This window comes from Choristoneura fumiferana, chromosome 17 (genome assembly GCF_025370935.1).
Source record: "Choristoneura fumiferana chromosome 17, NRCan_CFum_1, whole genome shotgun sequence".
Lineage (NCBI taxonomy): Eukaryota > Metazoa > Arthropoda > Insecta > Lepidoptera > Tortricidae > Choristoneura > Choristoneura fumiferana.
The window spans coordinates 9,638,505-9,663,025 of NC_133488.1; the positions used below are offsets into that span (position 1 = coordinate 9,638,505).

At 36.2% G+C, this 24,521-nt stretch overlaps 1 protein-coding gene across 1 annotated transcript in view; it reads left to right on the forward strand.

Annotated features, from left to right (window-relative positions):
- The window catches only part of swi2 (Protein singed wings 2), a 103,361-nt gene that overhangs the window by 56,524 nt on the left and 22,316 nt on the right, over positions 1–24,521 (forward strand). Inside the window, exons 5-6 of the mRNA XM_074100571.1 lie at positions 8,289–8,446; positions 18,614–18,787. Coding sequence (XP_073956672.1) covers positions 8,289–8,446; positions 18,614–18,787 — 332 coding nt within the window. The remainder of the gene's footprint in view (positions 1–8,288; positions 8,447–18,613; positions 18,788–24,521) is intronic.

The following is a 24,521-nucleotide window of genomic DNA, read 5'->3' on the forward strand; positions in this document are numbered from 1 at the left end:
ATTACGTACCTACACGCGATGCTACTACCAAAGTAGGCAAATGAAATGGTAGGAAATGTTTGTCTGGAAGAGATCGCCTTTAAGCGATAAGATCGCTTATTGTCTACCCTGCATTTTGACTCCACAAAATTATTGGGCTGATTTGAATTGGATTGTAGGTAATAAAACGGTGTTAGGTCTTTTAAAGCTCTTGATTATTTATGTACCTATGTATAGTCGACCAAGAAAGTGATTTACCAATTTTAATGACAGTTCCTATTTCAGAAATAAAACAATAAGGCTAAGCTTTGACGTTTTAAGCGCTACAAATGACATTAAACCTTAGGGTGGTAAAAAAATTTCTTGGTCAACTATACTTGAGCTGCTGACTGTATTGCGTATCATATTTCTTCTCAAGGGTTCTTTATACGTAATACTTACGTAGCATTTTTAGAAAGAATAAGGGTTAAGTGTCCGCCTGAGTGCCAGAAACTTGAAACGGCATCTCGAATGCACTTCAAAACTTATGTGTCAATATAAGTTGATACTTAACTGATACATTCTCAGAAACACGAATGCTTACATTCTTTAGTGTCGCAAGCGATACGAAGGATTCTTGAACTTGAGACTCATAAATAAAATAGATTAGGTACTTTGGCAATCTAAAGGATGTCCCATGAAACAATAATTAATTAGAGCAGTTTGATTCTGTTTGTCAAATTAACCCTAAAAATATAAAATGGAAATCAAGCGCTTGCAGCATCAAATATGAATTTGATTGTTTTGCTGCTATCAGGCTTTAATTTTTTAAAAATAAAGCTATTTTGCGTTAGTTTGCCTTTAAAATCGAAGTGTTACTATTATTTTTGTTGCTCAGTGGATCGGGTTTGTGGCAATAAGATGTATCCGTTTTTTTTCCTTTATTTACAAAATAACACTTTATAATTAAAAAAAAACATTTAAAAACAAAAAGCACTAACAACGTAATTAAATGTAGGTAATGAAATTATAAAAAGAATACCTCGTCCAAAAGATAATTACTTACTTACTCTTAGTTACTAAATGGGACATCCTGTATTAATTGTTGCAATTATGACTGTTATGAGGTGGAACTGTCTTGTCGGCCACAAAAGTCTCTTTGTTGGCTTAATAAATAAGCTCGTTTTAAAATGACGTCAGTTGTTTTGCATATATATTTGGATTATTCGACGCTCATGCCATTATTGTTTCTTCCTAGTCGCGATTCTGCACAATATGGATTCCACACATTTGCTTTTGATCACATTCCTTATTCTTCGCAGTCATTAGTTTTATACAATCCGGTTTCTTCCTAGTCGCGATTCTGCACAATATGGATTCCACACAGTTGCTTTTGATCACATTCCTTATTCTTCGCAGGTAGTAGTTTGATGTACCTCGACGAAAATCAGTTAAAAAGCTATCAATTTATTTCCCATGTAGGTACATTGTACAGTCAGCGTTAGAGATATGTGACCCCCCCCTGCATACAACCAATCTATGTAGGGGGGGGGCACATATCTCTGACGCTGACTGTACAATGTACCTACATGGGAAATAAATTGATAGCTTTTTAACTGATTTTCGTCGAGGTACATCAAACTACTACCTGCGAAGAATAAGGAATGTGATCAAAAGCAACTGTGTGGAATCCATATTGTGCAGAATCGCGACTAGGAAGAAACCGGATTGTATAAAACTAATGACTGCGAAGAATAAGGAATGTGATCAAAAGCAAATGTGTGGAATCCATATTGTGCAGAATCGCGACTAGGAAGAAACAATAATGGCATGAGCGTCGAATAATCCATATATTTAAGATACAACAGACTGAAACTGTTTGGGTAAGATTTGCTTATCAGTAGCGATATTTGCTTTGTAAGATTTTTTTAATCCCAGTTTTGGCTAGATTCAGCAGTACGAAACTAGAAGTTCTTATCGTGCTGTCCCTCTCACTCTCGTATTAAATAGTATAAGTGTCAGAGGGACCGCACGACAGGAACTTCGAGTTTCGTGGTAGCCCAGCTGATTCAGATTATTTATTTCTATAACCTTCATGAATGCTTATGCTAGTCATGAATGAATGCTTATGGAATGAAAACGGAGTTTCTAGAGGGTGGCCTGAAGATAGGCAGGCCTGCTTATGGAATAAAAGCGAAATTTTTACATTGCTAAATATGTACACATACCTACCAGTTGGTTCATGCAGATATTGTATAGGTTATGTAAATTTTTTAGACCTTCCCAATCATCCTGTAAAATATTTACATCAACTTTTCAGGTCAACTTGTTTTTTTTAAATCGTATTTTTTTTTGTATAAACCAGTTCAGTAGTTAAAAGAATTTTTCTTATGTGCAAACACACAAAACAACAAAGTCAACTTCTTTATTAATTTAATTAGTGGATCGGTCTAATTTTGCCAAATTGCCAGCAAATTGCCATACAAAGTGTACAACAAAACAATAGCAAACAGCAAATAGGAGGCGACTGATGGGCGATGGCAATAGAAAAACTTTCGCAATTAACTACATTGCCTAACTCTCACCCACAGGTCTCACCGCTCTATGCAATGCGAGTATAACATTCGTAATAAAAATAATGATATCCTATTTATTACAAATGTGAAAGATTGTGAGTTAAGGGGTGTGTGTTTGTTACACTTTCACCTTATAATTGCTGGACAGATTTAAATGTAATTTGGCATGCAAAATGTAGATAACTGGATCTCTGGAACGACAAATAACTACTTACAGCCTTATTCATAAAAAAACCTTAATTGAGGTTTGATCGGTCTGTTACTTAGCAGACTGATTAAGCTTAATAGACGGTTGTCAAGAAGTATGATTCATAAACACTTGCTAGCAGTCTGCTAGTTGTTGAGCTGCTGATAGACGGATTAGACGCGTTATGTTGGCCACCTTGACAAATCAAAGACAAAAAATGGCCTAATCGATAATTTAAAAAAAAAATTGACAGCAGTGACAGCAAATTAGCAGGAAAAAAATAAAAAACGAGATGTTTGTTTTCCCGCCATTTCCGATCCGCATGTTTATGTTGTGTAAAAAGCCATAATTATGTTAATCATCCTATTTTTTTTTCATATTTATTGTTAATTTATTGTTGCTAATTTAGAGGATTTTTAAATACAAATTCCTGAAAATAAATTTGCCAGTTTTTTTTTTTAATCTTTGCGTAGCCCTGTCTTCACTATAAATATCTTCGGTATGGTTTTTTGCTCTTGTCAAAGTCAGCTGTTCAAACTTGTGGCGGCCATTTTGTGACTTAGCAGGGAGATAAAGGAGGGTCTACGGTCCTCTAACTTTAGCAGAGCCTTGATCGACTGATTAGCGCTAACAGACGTTTATGAATCATGTTTTTTAGCATCGGGCCTTCAAGGAGCCTTCAAGGAGGCTCTAACTTTTTATGAATAAGGCTGTTAGTCTTTTATCACTCCATTCCGATGTTCATAATACCTATGAGATCGGGGTTCACTCAGTTCTATATTCACATCCACTAAATCGAGAGCCATGATACTGCTTCTGCTTCATGCGACAGAACAGAATAAAGAAAAATGATTTATTAATAAAAAAAATACTTACAATATTAATAAAGATGTAGAATTCATTCGATCAGTTAGTGCATATCGTCATCTGCATTACTCTTAATTGAATCAATTGAGGATAATGACGACCAATTGGACGTAGTTATGCAATCAGGAACCTATCCGCAAAACATATATTGTTTAACTTCTTTTCTGTTTCTACAGAATTTAGATATCAAAATCGAAATGGACTTGTTTTTGGATTGTTGACTATTTGTATACGTAGTCTAATTGGTATTAATAATAAGGTGTTTAAAGGTCGTCCTTGTTTTAACGAAGTCATCATACGATTTTCTGTAAAACTATTTTTATATGCCACGATGTGAAGTTTAGGACTAAAAGTAACGTACGTTCCACGTGAAATCCAAGCGTCAACTGAAGTACCTAGAAGAAACTCGTAGGGTTAGATGGCACCAGGGTGAGGATGGAAGGCCTAATTTGATTTTGCCGCGAAATCGATTGACCAATAATATCGCCATATTTTAGCACACCTATGCGACTTAGCCACGACCTCCGTCTTCCTCCTCGGTGTCCTGAGGCACGGTGGACGGTTGACCTTATGAGGATCGCTGGCGGCGGATGGATGCGAGGGGAGAGTGTTGTGGCGCGCCATGGAAGAGGCCTATGTCCAGCAGTGGACTGCTGTAGGCTGATGATGATGATGATTCGACTTAGCCATTGGTAGATCGAAATTTACCGGTCTACTAATATTGATTTACTGCGGATTTAGATAATTGCGAGGAATTATTAGTTGATTAATAGTTGTGTAAAACTATTACTTTCACGTATTGTGAATTTTGCCGAAGGCATTTTGCGTACAAGCAAGCCCGTATATGTTCATATACCGGGAAATAATTATACACATGTATATATTGTACATATATAATAAATAAGCCTAACATTTTAATCTCTGCTGCTATTTACTCCCACATGGTGTAAAAGCTAGCTTTAGTAAAATAGGTACTGATTCCATAACATTTACCTGTTATTTACCTAAGCCTTAGGTGAATCCAATCATTGATTCCTTAGGGCTCGGGACGTAGTACTATTATTTATTCTGTGGTTTGGGGCTGATTAATGAGATCGAGCGCAAATGGTTCAATTTGTTAAAATTGAGAAACGAAATTCTTGTGGCTCGCTGATCTAGCTGACAAGACCGATTTACTCTTAAAAAGATACATTTCTGTCTTTATGTAAGTACGAAGTTGTTTTTGGATACTAGGTGTCTTACAAATATAAATACAAATTATAATTATTAATATTAATCCGAAATCAACTGTTTAACTGAAATAAGTAATTGACTTTTCTACCCAAAAACAAAAAAATAAAATGTTTTTTAGACAATCCAAATTAAAAATCCTGAATAACATTTAGAGAGGTGTTTAGTGAAATTATCAGCAGAAATATTGCGTATAACTTTTTAGACACAGTGTTTAGGTTGTAGTGTTTTAAACTATGGATTCTTTGTGATCTGAATGAAAGATTTTTATAACAAGCTTTTATTTAACTTGGCCTGTTTAATTATTTATTTGTTTGGGTCAAATCTTGGAAGCTAAATTTGACCCACTTCATGTAGTCTAATGACCTGAAATTTGGCAATAAATAAATCTGGTGACTATATAATAATCTCTTAGTAACATCTTGGTAGTTCGGCCAGGATCCGTGTCTTCGCAGAACGGAACTTATCAACGGTTAATGGTATCGACTTGAAATGTGTTACGGAAATGCAGTTTGGATGACAATGCAAGTACAGCTAACAAAAAGTACAGTGACCAAAAAAAGCTTGTATTAAAAATGAATTTACAGACACTTATTATTTTATTTAGGTTAGGTATGTTAAAGGTATTCTCGCCCTACTTGTGTGTAATTATAATTTATAGCTTTATGCAGTGGCTTTCCTCTATACACACGTGACACACGCTTTTAGTAATTTGATGTGTTGTGTAGAGTACTCATTCACACCACTTAAATTTCACTCTAACATGATGCTACTATTTCGCTCCCGCTTTTGAACTGAGAAACTACTCTATTATTTGACGCCTACTAAATGATGTAGTGGCGGTATTCAAGCGAGTTTTTATATCCAAACTGTAAGGATAAATAGTTAAAACATTTTACTTCTCCTGCTCGTTAACTTTGTTATTTATGCACGATATGACTTTTTGTGCTCTGGTGCATAAAGGTAAATTTTCGTGTAAGACCAAGACAATCAGGTGCCAACTGCCACGAACACTCTTGTAATAAAACTAGACAATTCTAATAAGTTATAAGAAAAATAACAATGTATGAATCTATTATATTCGAGAAGCATGACACAAAAATTAGAGAGAAACAAACACTACAAATACATTCAATTGCCCGAGTCCAATCGGAAAAGGCGGCAAATCAGCATTTGCTGCGGCATTGCTGCCACAGCGGTGATGTTTTGTCGGAACCTATAATAGCTAAGGAACCCTAATCTGTCGCAATATTGTTTACTCTGAATCATTTTATAATTAGTACCACCTCATTTGACTAATCTCAAGCCAAGAATGGGCCCATTCACGGATCACGTAACTGCTATAACTTAATATTTTTACGACGACATTTATAGTTTACGTGTTCTTGAAATGGTTACGCCAATTAGTAGAAGTTGTGAGTAGGTACCTAAGGAAACGACACGTACAATGTAGCGTATAAAAGCTGAAGTTGCGTCTGCGAACATTCATTCAGAGGCACCTCTTCTCTTCACACAGTTGTCAATTTTATCTTATGGGCAGTTTGCACTACGTCCAATCGGAATCCGATCCGAGTCAATGAAAATACGGACCGGAGTAGTCGTAGAACTATTTTGTATGGTTGACGGAACTATACAAATAGTTCTACGCCTACTTCGGAACGTATTTTCACGGGTTTGGTTTGGATTCGGATTGGATGTAGTGTGAAACCGCTCTAAATATAAAAATTAAGACCGCCGGAAGTTTTAATCATTCTTCAAAAGATTGACTATATTTACCGAGCATAGGTATTCAAATATAAAAATATCTACATAAAAAATCTTTAGCTTGGTTGTCAAACGCAAATACAAAAACTATTGATGTCGAATAGGCTCTGAAATTCCATCTGAAATTCCAAAACGATGTAGAATTGTTTACAAAGATAACACTGTCGTCTTGAATCTTTGTCCTTAGAATAATGTATTTGCGATAACAATAGAATATCTAAATAATATCCCTTAAAGCAAGTTTGGATCCACAAACTGATTTAGGGAGAACTTAGTGCCACGAGATCTGATTAGTAACTACTCTACAGAATTTTTTGCTAGCTAAGGAATATGGATATATTTTATACGTTATTACTTCGGGATAAGGAGTTCCGTAAGTAGACCGCGGGTGCGAGCTAACGTTTATCTAAAGTAGAAATAGGCTGAATATAAACATTCTATTTGAGGGTCTAAAAGTTTCACCGTTTTCGAAATAATTAAGCGAGAAGAGGAATAATAGTAATTTAATTGTTGATTATTCAAATAGTTTCTAATGAATAATGCTAATATATAATATTGTTTATAATAATAATAATCATTGTAAGATAATGAAATAACTCGTTTACGTAAGCGAGAGTATACGAGGAACGAGTATTTGACATTTAATTTGACATTTCCGGAGCCAAAATGGCAAAAACGGAACCCTTATATCGAAAATACAAACTGAGGCATGGATGCACAGAAAAACCAGAAAAAGGGGCCAGCACTAGGAATCGAACCCAGGTCCTCAGCAATCCGTGCTGCGTGCTATAACCCCTACATCACTGCTGGACAAGAATCTAGACACGCATTTTTCCTATGCATACATATCAGGTTATTGGGATGAGATATACCTAAACTTGGAAGATTCCGTATAAAATACGAAATCCTTCGAAAAATATTACTTAATTTTTTCGTAATGGCTACGGAACTCTATTTTGGGCATGTCCGACACGCTATTGGCCGGTTTTCTGAATTAAATTGTCTCAAAAAACAATGTTTTGTACTTTGCAGTGTTCGTGAGCCAATTATAATATATTTCTTGTGTGGATATTCTTAATAGATCTCCTAGTAGGTAACTTGTAATTTTTTAGTCCATGAATGTAGCAGCATTAAAAAGACATACTTATTAGATTTATCTTTGTTTCTAGTAATGTACATAGGTACCTAAGGGTAGGTAGGTTTTTTTAATTGTATTTATAGGAAAGAGGTATTATTTTCCTTTCTCCTTAGCGAAGGAGAAAGGAAAATAATGCCTCTTTCCTATAAATACAATTAAAAAAATAAGCCGAATAAAAGAACTACTATATTATATGTATAAAACATAAAAAATAATAAAACGGTGTAAGATATTAATACACTAAATTAACAAACATTAAGTACACCAATCGTTATTGGCCTAAACTAAGCAGAGCCTAAGGTATCTATATACTAGACAACGTATTAACGTTCATAAATATCTATAAATACATAAATCCATGACTCGGGCACAAATATTTATATTCACCATAGAAGTGTTTGTAATTATGGATACAAACATTTTTATGATGAATATAAATATTCGAAACCTAAAACTCCAGTTTCAATGTTACCTAGGCTACCCGCATAGCTTAGTAGTTATTAATTTTTTATTCACAACTGCAGTGTTAAGCCCTAAGTAACTAATAACTAAAAAACAATTGTTGCAGATAACAAATGGGACTGTAGCGATGGTGGTCTCGACTGGCTGGCGATGGAAAGAGACAACGGTACGATGAAGAGAAGGATAGTAGATTACTACAAGCTCGTGTGTCACCAGCAACTGTATAGAGGAAAGCCGCTGCATAAAGTAATGGACATAATTAGGGTAAGTATAACATACCAACATACAATGATAAGATAACACATACAAATAAAAAACCGGCCAAGAGCGTGTCGGACACGCCCAAGATAGGGTTCCGTAGCCATTACGAAAAAAATCAAGTTATATTATGTGCGTTATAACACAATGAGGGCTATCGTTTTTTGTCTCACTAGATGGCGCACTGTTGCGTGAGGTTTTTAAGTATGGTTTTCAAAGTCTGTTATTACGGGTGTGAAAACAAAGTTGAGATTAAAATCATATTTAATACACCTTAAAACCGTACCATAAAAATATCGAGCATGCCACGGTGTTGCATAGTCCCCTTTTGTTCGGTAAAAAGGGAGGACAAAGGTTTCCGAAAGACAAAACTGTCTCAAAAGACAGACATTCATTGCCCCGGAACGCATATTTGCCATAATTAATTTCAGATATTGCAAAATATTCACAAAATTATTCTAATTATAAATAAACCCGCGTAGCTCACCCAAAAATTATGAGATTTGACATTTCGGAGACCTCACGCTACACTAGCGCCTCTAGCGGCGAATTCATACGCGATAGCCCTCATTAAAACACTTCCTAAAGTCTTAAAATCTATTACCAGAAAAAGAGCGTATCTTCACGGTACTTACGTCCTTTTGTTGAGAAGCGCAGTTTTTCGGCAATAACTAAAGACGGTATATCCGATCATGATGAAACCAATTTTCGTTGAAAGTATTTATTTTATTAAGCGTTTCCTTTCCATATTTTTTTGCATATTTTTTGGACAAACGGTTTACAAGATAGAGGGGGGAGGGACACAATTTTTGCTACTTTGGGTGCGATTATTTCCGGAAATCTTCACTTAATCAAAAAAGTTTTTGAGAAACCTTACTATCTTTTCAAAAGAGCTGTCGAACTATGTGCCACACGTTGATGCGAGTTAAAAAAATTTTTTTTTCAATTTCTGTTAAGTACGTGTATGGAGTCTCCCCTATAAATATTCATATTTGTAATTTAACTACGAAACTAGATAGCGGCTTTGACAAGACATCTGTACTCCAAATTTCATTGATATAAATCTTGTAGTTTTCGAGTAAAATGCCTGTGACATACGGACGGACGGACAGACAGACAGACAGACAAACAGGCAGACGGACTTGACGAAACTATAAGGGTTCCGTTTTTGCCATTTTGGCTCCGGAACCCTAAAAATCAATGAACGGTTTAACTTAGAGATATATCGTGGTAAAAAATAAGACGATATTATTTAGTTGAACAATTCTTTTACGAATTAAAAACCGCACCTGAACGCGCGTACACGCGCTTTCAAAAACGAGCTTGTGCGCGCAAGCTAAAAGGTAGTCTGAAACTGACCTAAGAGCGGTTTCAGACTAGCATTTTTGGCATACGTGCTTGCACGCGCGCTACATTAAATCGAGCACGCGTGCACATACGCACTCATTCCTGCGTCTTTGCTCTCGTGTTTGGTTTAAAGGACATGTTCTCGCTCGCGCTGACACATACGAGTACGAGCTTATAATGCGCTTCACGCGCTTCCAAAAACGAGCTTCTGCGCGCAAACTAATAGCTTGACTGTAACTGCCCTAATATCAATGTTTTATTTAGATATATCGTTTTGAAAATCTAATTACAATTACTAGCAAACTTCTGTTTTAAAACCATACATGAGGGCACGTGCTTTGCATTTTATCCATGTTAGCGAAATGTTGACATATAATGTATAAGCAGGTTTGCTTAGTAACCTAGTCTCTAATGACGTTATTTTTGTCCAGATCATATTCCACTATTGTTAGCATAATACCTAATCTAATACTGTAAGATGACACTGCAAAACACACGAGTCATTTTAATATATATAGTGGTCCTTATCAGACCTTCCAGGAAATATAAGACAGAATGAGTGGGCTGGCTTGCAAATTTAATCAACAAGCAATGAATAACATGACCTAATTGTTACATTCTACTTTGTTAGCATTTTGAACAGTGCAAGTTAGCAGAAAGTGATTGTCAACTAAACTGACTCTACATTTCTGCTTCTTATAATAGCGACTAGTGTATACTTAAAAAAAAACGGTCAAGTGCGACCCGGACTTGCATATCGAGGGTTCTAATATGAGTTGTTATTAATATCTATGAGTATGAATATCCATTGTTAGTAGAGCCCTATCCTAAGCAAAATGTACCATCAGCCAAATATGTGGTCTTCCACCCTAAAGTTGATAATCGTTTGCATGTCATAAAGCAATAATGCCAATAGTCGTGTCTGTCAACTTAAAAGTTCGACTTTAGCGACATAGGTATTCATTTGATAGGAATTTGTTTAATAATTGATAGACCACTTATTTGGCTGATGGTACCTTGCGGAGTGTGCGGACATTTTGGCAATTTGTATGGAAACACCTTTTTTTAATAACTGTTGGTACCTATATTTTGATTGCTATTGTTAGATATTAGAATATTAATTCAAAATAAGTTTTATAAAGTTGAAAAATGTTGAGTGAAGTTGCTTTCTGAACGCGTGACAGATGACAGCGGCGGCGTTTAAAAAAAAAAAACAATTCTCTTGTGAAAAAGCGAAAATAAACATTCATTTCGGAGATCTTCTTTTAATTGCAATCTTTTACTATATTTTGAAAATCGCAAGGTTTGTTTATGGCAGTGTTAGTAGCAGATATTTTTACCCGCGATCTGTCAGATGGGCGCCAGGTTAGCCAACCAAAAACACAAAGTTTTTGTTTGTAAAAACTTCTACTTACTATTTTTGATAGGATTTGGTAGCAACAATTTTTTTTATGCAATCTGTCTAATTTCATAAGACCGTCAGGTTGACCAACCTAACACTAGATTTTTTTACACTATGCAGGCTAATTTTATAGCAAAAATATTTGTGTTACCTCTTTGGTGGTGCAATTAAAAAAAAATCTTAAACAATTGCAATAAATGATTTTCATACATTATTTCTGCTCTAGAGCAGAAAAGTCCCGCCTGGTGCTGGGTATATAGTGCGGTTATGGAGAAAACATCTTTTACATCCTCTCTTCTGAATTTGTAATATTAGTAAGAACAGTAAAACACGCTGTACTGAAAACATAAAAAAGCTTCCTCCCAGGAAACCTCTTTAACGTTTTTCTCCTTTGAGTTGGTTTTCAAACAAATTGCTGTCTAGGAATAAATTTTCTAGAAAATTGGGAACTGGCTTCTTCTTGTACTTTTCGTTGTCGCTAAACGGAAAGCAATTAAAACTAAAGTTTACACTCCACTCAGTTCCAGCTAGCGTCGTGAGTTCTAACCTGAGACCTAGACGTGGGTCACCGGCTTTGTTCTTTTTGATATTATTTCAACATTTTTAAAAATCCTTTATTCATGCCTTGTATTTTTTAAAGGACATTCAACCGTTATTTTTAGTGTTAATTTGTTCTTTGTAAATTACGAGGACTCACGAGGCTAGAACTATTTATGATAATTGTGAAATAAGAATTGCCTTTTAAACGTCTTTGCGTTTAATGAGTCTCTAACTGGTCATTTTCAGAATGGCTGTAATGAACTTAAATAGCCATAATCTTTTTAATAGGTGTGGTGTTAATGTACTGTCGACTTTGTCTATTGACTTGTGTACCTACTCAATGTAAACACCACGCTCGTTTTATCTTTTAATCGCTATATACATAGGTTTAGAAATACGGTAGAATTGACGAGTATTTTAGCGTAGGAACTATGAAAGACGCCACGAGCCTTTTAAGACCAAGTTATGCAACGTTGTATACAATAATTTGTCTATGGCTACTTTTAAATCATCATTATCAGGCTAAAGACTTCCATTTCTACACACATCTGACAGATTCAACACGGTATGAAATGAAGTATGAATGAAGCGAATTACGTTTGCCGCTAATTCCGAGAATTAAATTTAACATAATATTTCGTTTATGGTTAGTTTTTAGGGTTCCGTACCTCGAAAGGAAAAGAAGGAACCCTTATAGGATCACTTTGTTGTCCGTCCGTCCGTCCGTCTGTCAAGACCCTTTTTCTCAGGAACGCGTGGCGTGAAAAATTTATATCAAATACTCAGGTCTATTCTCCCTTGGAGCTGTGAAAAAATCAAACTTCTAAGCAAACGTAATCAAAAGATACAGCCGTTTATGTTGCAAATTTCCGTAAATTTTTGAAACTCGCAAGGGAATCAAAACCTACAGGGTACTTCCCGTGAACTCAGAATCTTGAAATTTGGTACGAAGCAACGTCTTATAGCACAGATAAAGGAAAAATAGCGAAAACCGTAAATTTTAAGTTACATCATATAATAAAAATATTTATACGGAACCCTCGGTGCGCGAGTCCGACTCGCACTTGGCCAGTTTTTATTTATTCACCTTAACTTGCAAGTGGCACGGCACGATCACTTTTAATAGGTACTTTTATTTCAAACAACACTTGAAATGAATGGAAATTGCTCAATTAAGAACTAAACATACCTAGGTACCATCAGCCAAATAAGTGATCTACCAATTTTTCAACAAGTTCGTATCAAATGAATATGTCGCTAAAGTCGAACTTACAAGTTGACAGACACGTCTATTGGCATTATTGTTTTATGACATGCAAACGATTATCAGCTTTAGGGTGGTAGACCACATATTTGGCTGATGCTACCTAGTAAAATATAATATTCTTTGTGTACAAAAATGTATGTACTGAAATACAAAAATATGTAAAACTTAAGAAAAAATAATTTAAAGCAAGCCTGATCTACGAGTAATTTTTAAATTTACGAATTCTACTTTATTTACTAAGTAGTTATTTACTATGTAGTTATTTACTAAGTAAATGTCTCTACACCTTCAAAGTCTATGTTTTCCGAGGCGGTTTCTTCAATGTATCGTACTATTTTTAGGCACTTCATTGATATGAAAAAACAACAAAGATTACTATATTTGCGTATGATCTCATGAGTGGTTGAATTTATCCTGGAATCGGTCGTGGCAAATTCTTTCTGATATTTCTAGCTGATAAAACAGGAATATAATTTCTACGAGATAGGTACCATCAGCCAAATAAGTGGTCTATCAATTTTTAGTCAAGTTCCTATCAAATGAATATGTCGCTAAAGTCGAACTTTCAAGTTGACAGACACGTCTATTTTGGCATTATTGTTTTATGACATGCAAACGATTATCAACTTTAGGATGGTAGACCACATATTTGGTTGATGGTACCTACATACTTTCAAAAATACGCAACTGAAAACGAAGTTATCTATAAATTATTTAATTCCAGATAAAAAGACTAAGCCGGTTTGAAATGAAGTACCTATTTTATAAAAGTGCATTGAAATATAGACAGTGTTTTCGTGTTTCTGTTTGTATTCAGATCTAGTTATTACATTTTAATGTGTGAAACATACACCCTATTTGAATATTTTAATAGATCACATAAAATAAATAGATTACCCCCTTTTCCATCAAAAGTTACTAACCAACAATTAATATATTTTGTGTGTGTAGTGTAGGCAAACGTCTATGTGGCAGCTAAGAGCATAAAACGAGCCATTGTACCCGAGGCATTCATATAGCCATCCGAGCCGGTACGGCGAGAGAGGATAGACACGTCGAGGGGAAAATAGGTTTAATGCTCGAGTTTTACACTCTGCTTTTCACTTCGATTGAGAGAAAATTAAATAGCAACAGTGGAAACAATTGTGCACTTACTAGGTACCTACCTTTTATTTTTCATCCATTGCTATATAATTATATTTTCTCAGTTTTATTGATTTATTTTGATTGATTTTCACTTAAACATAAAATAAAAATTATCAAAGAAATTAATATATAGAAACTTTTTTGTATGTGGCTGTTGACACCTGATTACCTTCGTCTTAGACGAAGATTTTAGTTTATGCAGACTAGAGCATAAATAGTAGATTGTTACAAGAGCATAAAACGAACCATTTTACCCGAGGCGTTTATATAGCCACCCGAGTCGGTACGGCGAGGATGGTTAGTCACGTCGAGGGGAAAATGGGTTTTAGGCAACTGCCTGATGCTCGAGCTTTATACTCTGCTTTTCATTTTGATTGAGAGGAAATTAAATAGCAGCAGTGGAAAAAATTGTTCACTTACTAGGTAGGTAACTTTATTTTTTATGCATTGCTATATTATTATACATTTACACATTATACATTTATACATTTTTAGTTTTATTCATTTATTTTGATTGATTTGATTATTTTTTAACCCCCGACGCAAAAAGAGGGGTGTTATAAGTTTGTATGTCTGTGTGTGTCTGTATGTCTGTGTGTTTGTGTGTCTGTCTGTGGCACCGTAGCTCTTAAACGGGAATACCGATTTCAATGTGGTTTTTTTATTTGAAAGCAGTTTTTCTAGCGATGGTTCTTAGACATGTTTTATCAAAATCGGTTCAGCCGTTTCAAGATCATCAGCTCTTTTGTTCGCTGCGGTATGAATCTTAGACGCATTATGGGTGTTTTCTTTATTTTCTTTTTTTTATCTAAGCATCGGTGGTGTCGGGGGACTGCTAAGGTTAATACTTTAAAAAATACAACATACGAGTATGTACTTTAGTTTCCTGTTAACCTTAGCGGTCCTCCGACACCGACGATGCTTAGATAAAAAAAATATTACTAGGTACTTATACTAAATCAACTTAGGCTAATTTTGCGGGAAATCGGCATAGTCCCCGCGGGATAGGGATAAACGAATTCTTCGCAGACGAACTTAGCAGAAGTCACGGGCAACAGCTAGGTAGTGCATAATTATTTTTTTACTTATTAGTTGTCTTTTCGGCGGCGTTTTTTTCTGGCGTTTTTTACGTTTTTGCTGGCGTTTTTTTGTTGTGTCGGGGGTTTTTATAGTTTTTATATACCTGAAGTAAAAATTATTAAAAAATATATAGAAACTTTTTTGTTTGTGGCTGTTGACACCTGATTACCTTGGTCTTAGACGAAGATTGTATTTTATGCACTAGAGCATAAAAAAGCATTTTTAAATAAATGGGATAGGTGACGCTTAGATAATTTAAGACTATCTAGGAGATGACACTACTTTCGAACAATCTTATACTAATTAGTGTCTGCATGTCAAACTGTATTGCCGAAAGCTAATTTTCCATACTTATATACAAAACCATTTTCCATATTTGATAGTTACCATGAGATCAGCGCCAGTTCTAGCCCTTGATCAAGGTAGAACAAGATTGTCTACATCTCTTCCTCTCAAAAGGCTCCATCACAATTTTATTTTGCACTGGAATAAGAAAAATGGCGCCCCTTGGCATCTAGCGCCTAGAGTGACCCCTTCTCTTGCTCTACCCACTCACGGGCCAGTGCTATAAAATATGAGATTTGTGATGAAGGCAGAAACCCGCTAACTAAAATGTCGGAGTCTCGCCTTTTGATTGTAAAAAGGGCAAAGTTCAATACATTTCTCGAGCTATTTATTTATTTATACTATGTAATATCATGCTTAATGTCATCCGTAACTCATTTCCCGCTAAGGCTTTACTAAATACTCGTACAAAGCTAATCTTGCCCTTACTTTGATCATATTTTTATACAGGTATTTATTCTTAATAAATAAATAAATAAATAAATATCACGAGACAATTCACACCAATTGACCTAGTCCCAAAGTAAGCTTAGCAAAGCTTGTGTTATGGGTACTAAGCAACGGATAAATATAATTATATGGATAGATACATACTTAAATACATATTAAACACCCAAGACCCGAGAACAAACATTCGTATTTTTCATACAAATATCTGCCCCGACACGGGAATCGAACCCGGGACCTCAAGCTTCGTAGTCAGGTTCTCTAACCACTAGGCCATCTGGTCGTCAAAATTCTTATTATCCTTCTTATTCCCATGTATTATATATTATATATCTTTCTTATTCCCATGTACGAGAATAATCTGTATCCTTTATCTTTATCGCTTAAGGTATTGTGGAGTAAATGTGGTTTTTATGATGTCTAGATATCTTTGTTATGAGATGTAAGATATAGTGTTTAATCTACCTTTAATTGTCTATCCGTGATCGATAATGCATGATGAACGCAACTGCATCGAAATAGTGGCAGCTCCACGGTGTACATTTCGAACCATTTGATTTCTAACCTACTGTCGAACGCTCTCACAGCTGTCTACACATACATACATACATATTTTTACATACGTACATATTTTTGACACTATGGCTGTATAGATATTTATGCCCTTGACTTGACTGTAATTGTAAGTAGACGGTTGTGTCCAGACGGGGCGTCACACCTATCTCAAGCTGTGCTGCGTTCCAATCATGTGCTACATTGTTGTGTCTAGACAATTTATTACACCTGTTCAAAGCTGTTCTCGTGCGCGAAGAAGAAAATCTTCCTGGTATAAAACCTTTATTATTATTATTTACTTTTTTATTCGACTGGATGGCAAACGAGCAAGTGGGTCTCCTGATGGTAAGAGATCACCACTGCCCATAAACATCTGCAACACCAGGGGTATTGCAGATGCGTTGCCAACCTAGAGGCCTAAGATGGGATACCTCAAGTGCCAGTAATTTCACCAGCTGTCTTACTCTCCACGCCGAAACACAACAGTGCAAGCACTGCTGATTTACGGCAGGATTAGCGAGCAAGATGGTGGTAGCAATCCGGGCGGACCTTGTACAAGGTCTTACCACCTGCAAAGCCTTTGTTATCATCCTGTTAAAAAGAAATGTTCCCTGTTAAAAAGTTATCTGGGAAGAAATATTTATTCTTCGTAAACAACCGCATCTGAGCTGGTTTTGTAACAGGAACAAATCCTTCCTGTTAAATAACCAGTTATCTGTTTTTTAACCGACTTCAAAAAAAGGAGGAGGTTATCAATTCGGTTGTATTTTTTTTTTTTTTTTTTTTAATGTTTGTTACCTCAGAACTCCGTCATTTATGAACCGATTTCAAAATTTTTTTTGAGTTCGTCTTGGAATGCTTTCAATTAGGTCCCATAAGCAGCAAATTAGGATCTGATGATCGGATCTTAAGGAAATCGAGGGAACTCTTCAAATATTGTAGGGACACCTATGGTAATTTGGATATATTTAGCAGTAACTCGTGCATTTGCTCTTGCAAATCATAATTTGGTGAAGTGGAACTGAGGATGAAGACCAGATTTGACCAACGGAACTACTACTATCAATAACAAGTATTTCACGGGTTAAATTTAAATTATCATGATTAATATACTTACCTAGATAAGCGACTAAGAAGAAGCTTTAAGTTAATGATTCTTTCGAACTGATCTGATGCTGAAGCCAGAAGGCAGGCGACGGAACTCTGTTATAAAACAACGTAACTAAGTCGTGTTTGGGCTTAATGGAATAGTTGTGAGATGTTCTTTGGCTACGAATCACTAAAAAGTGAGAAATAAAAAAAAAATTAACAAAAAAGTAAAACCGACTCAAAAAAAATTAAAAAATAACAAAAAATGGAACCGACTACAAAACCCTTGAAAATATTTTTCTAGGTAAGTAGGTACGTACTAGCTCGAAGTCGGTGACTCAGCACGACCCAGCAGGAGGGATTGAAACCCATAGTATGTAGGTGAAGTAGACGACTATTGTGAATTGTCCCACTCCTGCTGGCTCGTGCTGAGGCACCGACTTCGAGCTAGTACGTACCTACTTACCTAGAAAAATATTTTCAAGGGTTTTGTAGTCGGTTCCATTTTTTGTTATTTTTTAATTTTTTTTGAGTCGGTTTTACTTTTTTGTTAAATTTTTTTTTTATTTTTCTTCTATGCTACTGGTTAGCTAACTTGGTTATCTGTGAGGAACAAAGGGTGATGACGGCGCGCTCATCCCACTCATCACCGCCAACCTGCCTGCATGCTGTTATGTTATTGTGTCTAGACGGTGCGTCACACCTGCCCAGAGCCGTGCTCATGCGCAATGACACGTGGTATCGGACCCGCAAGGCGTGCTCATCCCACTTATCACCGCCAACTGCCTGCACCGAACTCATGTGTTATGTTATTGTGTCTAGACGGTGCGTCACACCTGCCCAGAGCCGTGCTCATGCGCAATGACACGTGGTATCGGACCCGCAAGGCGCGCTCATCCCGCTCATCACCGCCAACTGCCTGCACCGCACTCATGTGTTATGTTATTGTGTCTAGACGGTGCGTCACACCTGCCCAGAGCCGTGCTCATGCGCAATGACACACGTGGTATCGGACCCGCAAGGCGCGCTCATCCCACTCATCACCGCCGACTGCGCCGCGCGAAGCCTCATTGCACCACCGGAGACGCTTCCGCCGAGCACCACCACCGTCAGGCTTGAGGGCAACAAGGTAACACGGTACGATGTTTCTGATGTTGACAGTTATTAAAACAACAATCGTAGTTTCTCAGACTTGATTTTATTCTACATTTCCATCATATTACTGCTTACTTTAGTTAGTAACGAACCGCATGTTTGAGCGTGAACTCATTCTTTTTAATTTCATTTAGGTGACTTTAGCAGCGCCAGTCTTGCGACAAACTCGCGATGGTCGCGTAATTCAAAGTCTCATATTATAAGCCGGTTGCAGCGCGGCGTAATCGTTCTAGTAATGCAGGGCATCCGCTGTTTGACTCTGGCCAGCGAAAGCTGTCCACGAGAAACCGCGGCAAATTTAAAAAATTGAGGCTGACAACACTTGCTGTACACTGATTAAACGATGTTGATACTTAGATATTATTTAAAATTTCCAGATATTAAATATTATACTCGGGACTCTTCAAGCTGCATCAAAATTCATGTAGGTAGTAAAGTGTGAAAGTTGATGATGGACTTTAGGAGTCCCTTGGTAAATTTTATGACCTTTGTCAGTGCCCATTTACGTAACAGTCCAGACGCAAAAAAATTTGGACCTTTCTGACCAGATTGGCATTGAATGTATCTTCTATCTAACATATAACATTAGAATTAAAATTATAACAATTTTATATTTACTTAACATTTGCATTTTGAGGATGGTAGGAGGTTGAACTAAACAGAAAATAATTTATTAATTTCTTATAGCAGAAGTATCAAAGTTATCTAAGCCGGGCTAGAATGACAATATGATAATTTTGACAGTCTCAAGAACGATACCAAATTAAAGTTTCGTAAAAAATGCGTGGACAGCTTTCGCTGGCCAGAGTCTATCGCGCGAAACACGTTACGAACTTGCAATAAGGGCTTTTTACTGTCATGCCACTTGTTAAAAAAATATGATAAATGTTATGATATCGTACGACGCCATAGCCAAGCTTGTTATACTTTGAATACCCGGACATAAGCTTTAAGCAGCTACGCATTCTTGACCTGTTATAAAAACAGATCAAATCGTAAACTAATAATTTTATGACCGTTTTTGACAATTCTTGGAATAGTTAGAGTAACTAAATAGCAGATTTAATATAAATAATGTTTTATTTATCGTTAAATTGTCATTATAAAAGTAATATATTAACTTATTAACAACTTAAATTATGTATTCCATAATAAATAAAAATTAAAAGGTCTGACTGGGGAGGAGCGGGATCTCCTGGCACAGGTTTCTTTGTAAATTTAATAGGAGATCTCACATGTTAGTACATAAGATGTCTTCATCATCATTATCATCTCAGCCGTAGGACGTCCACTGTTGGACATAGGCCTCCCCCACAGACCTCCAGTTGCTTCGGTTGGCAGCGGCCTGCATCCACCGTGAACCCGCAGCTTTAACCGGGTCATCCGTCCATCTTGTAGGTGGACGTCCTACTACGCTGCGCTTGCCGATAAGCGGTCTCCACTCGAGAACTTTTCGGCCCCAACGGCCATCCGCTCTCCGTGCTATATGGCCCGCCCATTGCCACTTTAACGAGCTAATTCGCTTGGCTTATGTCGATGACCCTTGTTCTTCTAAGATGTCTTAATTAACAACAATAAATATTTTTTTATTTTCTCATTTTCTATTTTTTTCATTTTTGTCATTAGTGTCCATAACTTACATTTTTATGTCCACGCTTATTACTTGAATGAATGAATGATAATAATTTATTCGATGAATATGGTTACAACAAGTGGAATGGTGGAACAGGTGGTGGTGGCGTATTGTATATATGTTTTAGCAAAAATAAATGATTTGATTTTGATTTGGAATATAATATAACAGTACTTAGTATCTAGCATCTTCTACCGGAAACCGGCGCGCGAATTTAACATTTATGTACACAGTGAATTATCCACAGTCATAATTATATTTAGGTATTACACGTCAATTTTACAATAATAAGATACAATTTTGAACAATAACAATAGTAATAATTTAAATTATAAGCATTACAGTTGTCAGGTTTACAAAACTTAGAATAAAGAGAGTTTTGGCTACAGACAAACAATTGAAACGATGGGGAGTCGAGTTGAAGCTTAACTTAAATAAAGAAATTGTATTCAATTATTCAATATTTATTGTATCTACATTCACTCTTTGATAGGAATTCTTTTACTATGGATGGTTTTCCTTAAACTCAAGTTCCAACTTCTTTGTTACCTCCACCAACCAAAAGAGCAACAACATACACATCTTTTTTTAAACGGATTGTTACTACATATTAGTACCTATCTGATAAGCTACGGAGAGAGGGAAAAGCCGCCAGACACGGACTGCTCAACAAAGGGAATTTTAAACTTAGTAATCTTTTACGCTTATCACCACTTTGTCGCCACTGTATCTATACAAAGCATCGAGACATAATAGTACATTGTGTCTTAAGGGCGGTAAATAAGGAATTACGAACGAGAGTCTATTAGAAGCCCGAAGTCGAAGACTGAGGGATTTAATGAGTCGATGTTCGTAATTCTAGTACCGCCCGTGCGACATACAATGTTTTTCATCACATTTGCAAGTAAAATTTTATATTTAGAGCTTTTATTGTCGATGGGCTCCGATTGCATAAATAAATACAACTATAGCATCGACTAAACAGTTTAGTCCGGGCTAGCTGTAGCAAAGACTCCGTTTTCGAGCGCCCGCGATTTATACAATAGCAGCTCAGGTAATCAGTAACAGTACCACTACCATGAGTTGCTATCGAAAACTTACATTACTGTACTACAGTGGATAGCGAGTAAACGAATCGTTTTCAACCAAACTCGTACCATGAGTCGCATAAACTCTATCAGTTTATCAGTTTGAAATTTTCCCTGTTCTCGTCGTTCGTCTTCATTATGCAGCCTTCGCTAACATATTCCACGCTAAATAATGCGTAGTCGATAATTTGGATAACTAATAATTGAAATAATTTATTAAACAATGGCTCCGATAAGTTTCACCCTACAATTTGCTGGTGAGAGTTAACTACAGTCGATACGGTATTTTTTGATCACGTCTGTCAAATTTGTGACTCATGGTACCGATGTTCTATGGCGACAGCTAAGCTACCTACAAAACCTTAGTCGCTAGCGCTTGGTTTTCGATAGGTAATTTACCGTTGTACTTATACTAGTGATCTTTACTTCCATAAGTGACCGCTAGAGGCGCTGTACAATTCTCCATACAAATAATTTACGCCGCCGCTATCGAGTACGGTCACTGTAAACTAATGGTAGTGGTACAGGCGTTGAACAGGGACAGAGAACTATGTTAAACAAAGATAGAAAAAACGACGCTCTTTTGAATTCTCACCACTAAGCAAATACAGTTAGGTATCTATTTTACAGATATCAACTTCGACATTCATTTTGCGTTGTGATCACAACTTTACGCGCATGGATTGAAGTTACAAAATAAAATGGATTTTAATGGTTCATTGTTGGGTGCGTTTTTTGTCAGCTGTCCCTTTGGCTGATTAAGGGTGAGAGCAAGTCAAACTGCATTCGTATTTGTGTCGAAGTAAAGTAAAGAGCTTGCATTTTGTTAGTTAACTTAAACAGTACATCTTACTATCCTGTGTTCTGTTATTTTCATGTGTTTTACGTACAATAAAGAGTTTTACAATACAATATAATATAATACAATACAGTAAAACTATCACAATCCTGCCTTTAGTCAGTAAAGAAAATACTTTAGTGAAACAGTGAGTGTTAATTTTCGTAAGAAATATCAATCGCTACACAAATAATCGTAACGCTGTTAAGTATACATTATCAACCGGAGTTAATCACGTTGAAAACTGAAACAAAACTTTCCAATGGGATCCACAGAGGACGTGTTTTGTCTTGCTGATGACTTCAGCACATGCTCATCGTCAGAAACGTTCGATATCGTATCCAGTTCAAGCCAGCAACGTAACAGTGCACCCAGTCCTGTGAAATCAGAGGATGAATTTGAACTCGCCGAAGATTTCAGTACATCCGCATCTTCAGTATTGCCATTGCCATCTGAGCCTGGACCAAGCCAACCACGCCGTGACATGGCTACGCAGAATTCTACAGCATCCAAGGAATGTGTGGTTAAAATTGACGACAGGTCGAATATTTGTGCTTCAACGTCGTCAACAGCACCTCTCCAAACAGAGCAATGCGTACCACAACGTCCAGATGAGCTACCATTGCCGCTTAAGTTATTAATTGCTAAAGAGAGGTATCTGTGTCGTGAATACCATCGTACACGATGCCCAATTTTGAGAAACCAGGTGATAGCGCATCAGGAGAAAATAAAGAAGGGCCTTATCGAGCTTAAGCTAAGCTGTTAGCTTAACAATGAATGAGGTTTTGTTTATTGAGAGATGACAAGGAGCTTTATTATTAGTTCTTAATTGTATTGTTTGTAATGTAGTAATTTTCGAATCGTGCTTATAAATACCGAAAAGAAGAGTTATACGAAAAAATACCGAATTATAAATACCAAACAAAAGTGGAGTTTTACTGTGCATGGTAAATAATACACCTTATTAAACAAAGCATTTGCTCGTGAACTTCGTTCGCGTGAATTCCAAATATTTTTACAGTAGGTGTGGGTCGTTACGTGATTTGAGCGAAACGAAACGAAACTGGTGACAAGAATAATGTCACTGGTTACTAAAACCAGTGATTTTAGTAACCAGTTTCTTTCACTGCCTGCAGTGACGCGTTCTGTGACGGTCACTGTAACTGAATTAGAAATGAATCTAGTATTTAACGTAATTTGTTACAGGCTATTGAGCTATGACGTATTTATCACAAGCATCGTTTTTCGGTGTAATGTCAATAACTTCATAATACAAGAATCGTTTCTTTGACGTTGTATAAAGTTAAGGTTATAATTTTTACTCTGTGCTACTCGTGACGTCTGTAAGGTTGAGGCGAAAATCGCATCACCACAAAAATAGCTCGTTACGAAAATCATTACTTGTCGCTTGACGTGAAACCAGTGATTTGGTTATTCAGCACGTCACCAGTTACTGTATACGGTTACGTGAAATAACGTCCACCTCTGTTTTACGGGACCTACCTCAATAATCCTATAAGAAGTATGTGATTCCTATATCAGATATGTACAAACACAACTCTTTTTATACCTTACCTACCCCACTGGAACTTTGAGAAATCCTTTTCTAATTACCTATTGTTAAGTAATTACTCTTAATTTTTTATCACGTGGGAATTGGCATTGATCACTTTTTTTTACTACTCTTTTTTATCTTATTTTCTTAAAATTTAGATAATTTCAAGATACTAATTTGAATATCTTGGCATAAAATGGCATAGTTAAATTTAAATAATTTTTTGAAAATATCTGATACGATGTCTCGTAAATTACACATGGCGGCTGAAACCAAGTGAAAGGCCAAGTAACATAATATTTAAAAAAAAACGAGCTAGTTGTCAATGTCAAATACATGCTAACTGTCCGTGTCACATCAATTTTATTTTAACTCATGTATATTTGGAACAGTTAAGCTACAGCGTCTTTCATTAAACATGCATTTCAACGAACTAAACGATCTTTCTACGTCGGTAGTTGTAATAGGCGCGAGTAGGGACTTAATCTCTTCCGGTTCATATCATAATGACATCTCTTTCATTTATTGAATAGGTATAATATTATGTTTTAAAGTTTTTTTTTTCCAATTAATTACTTATTAGGCAGAAAATTG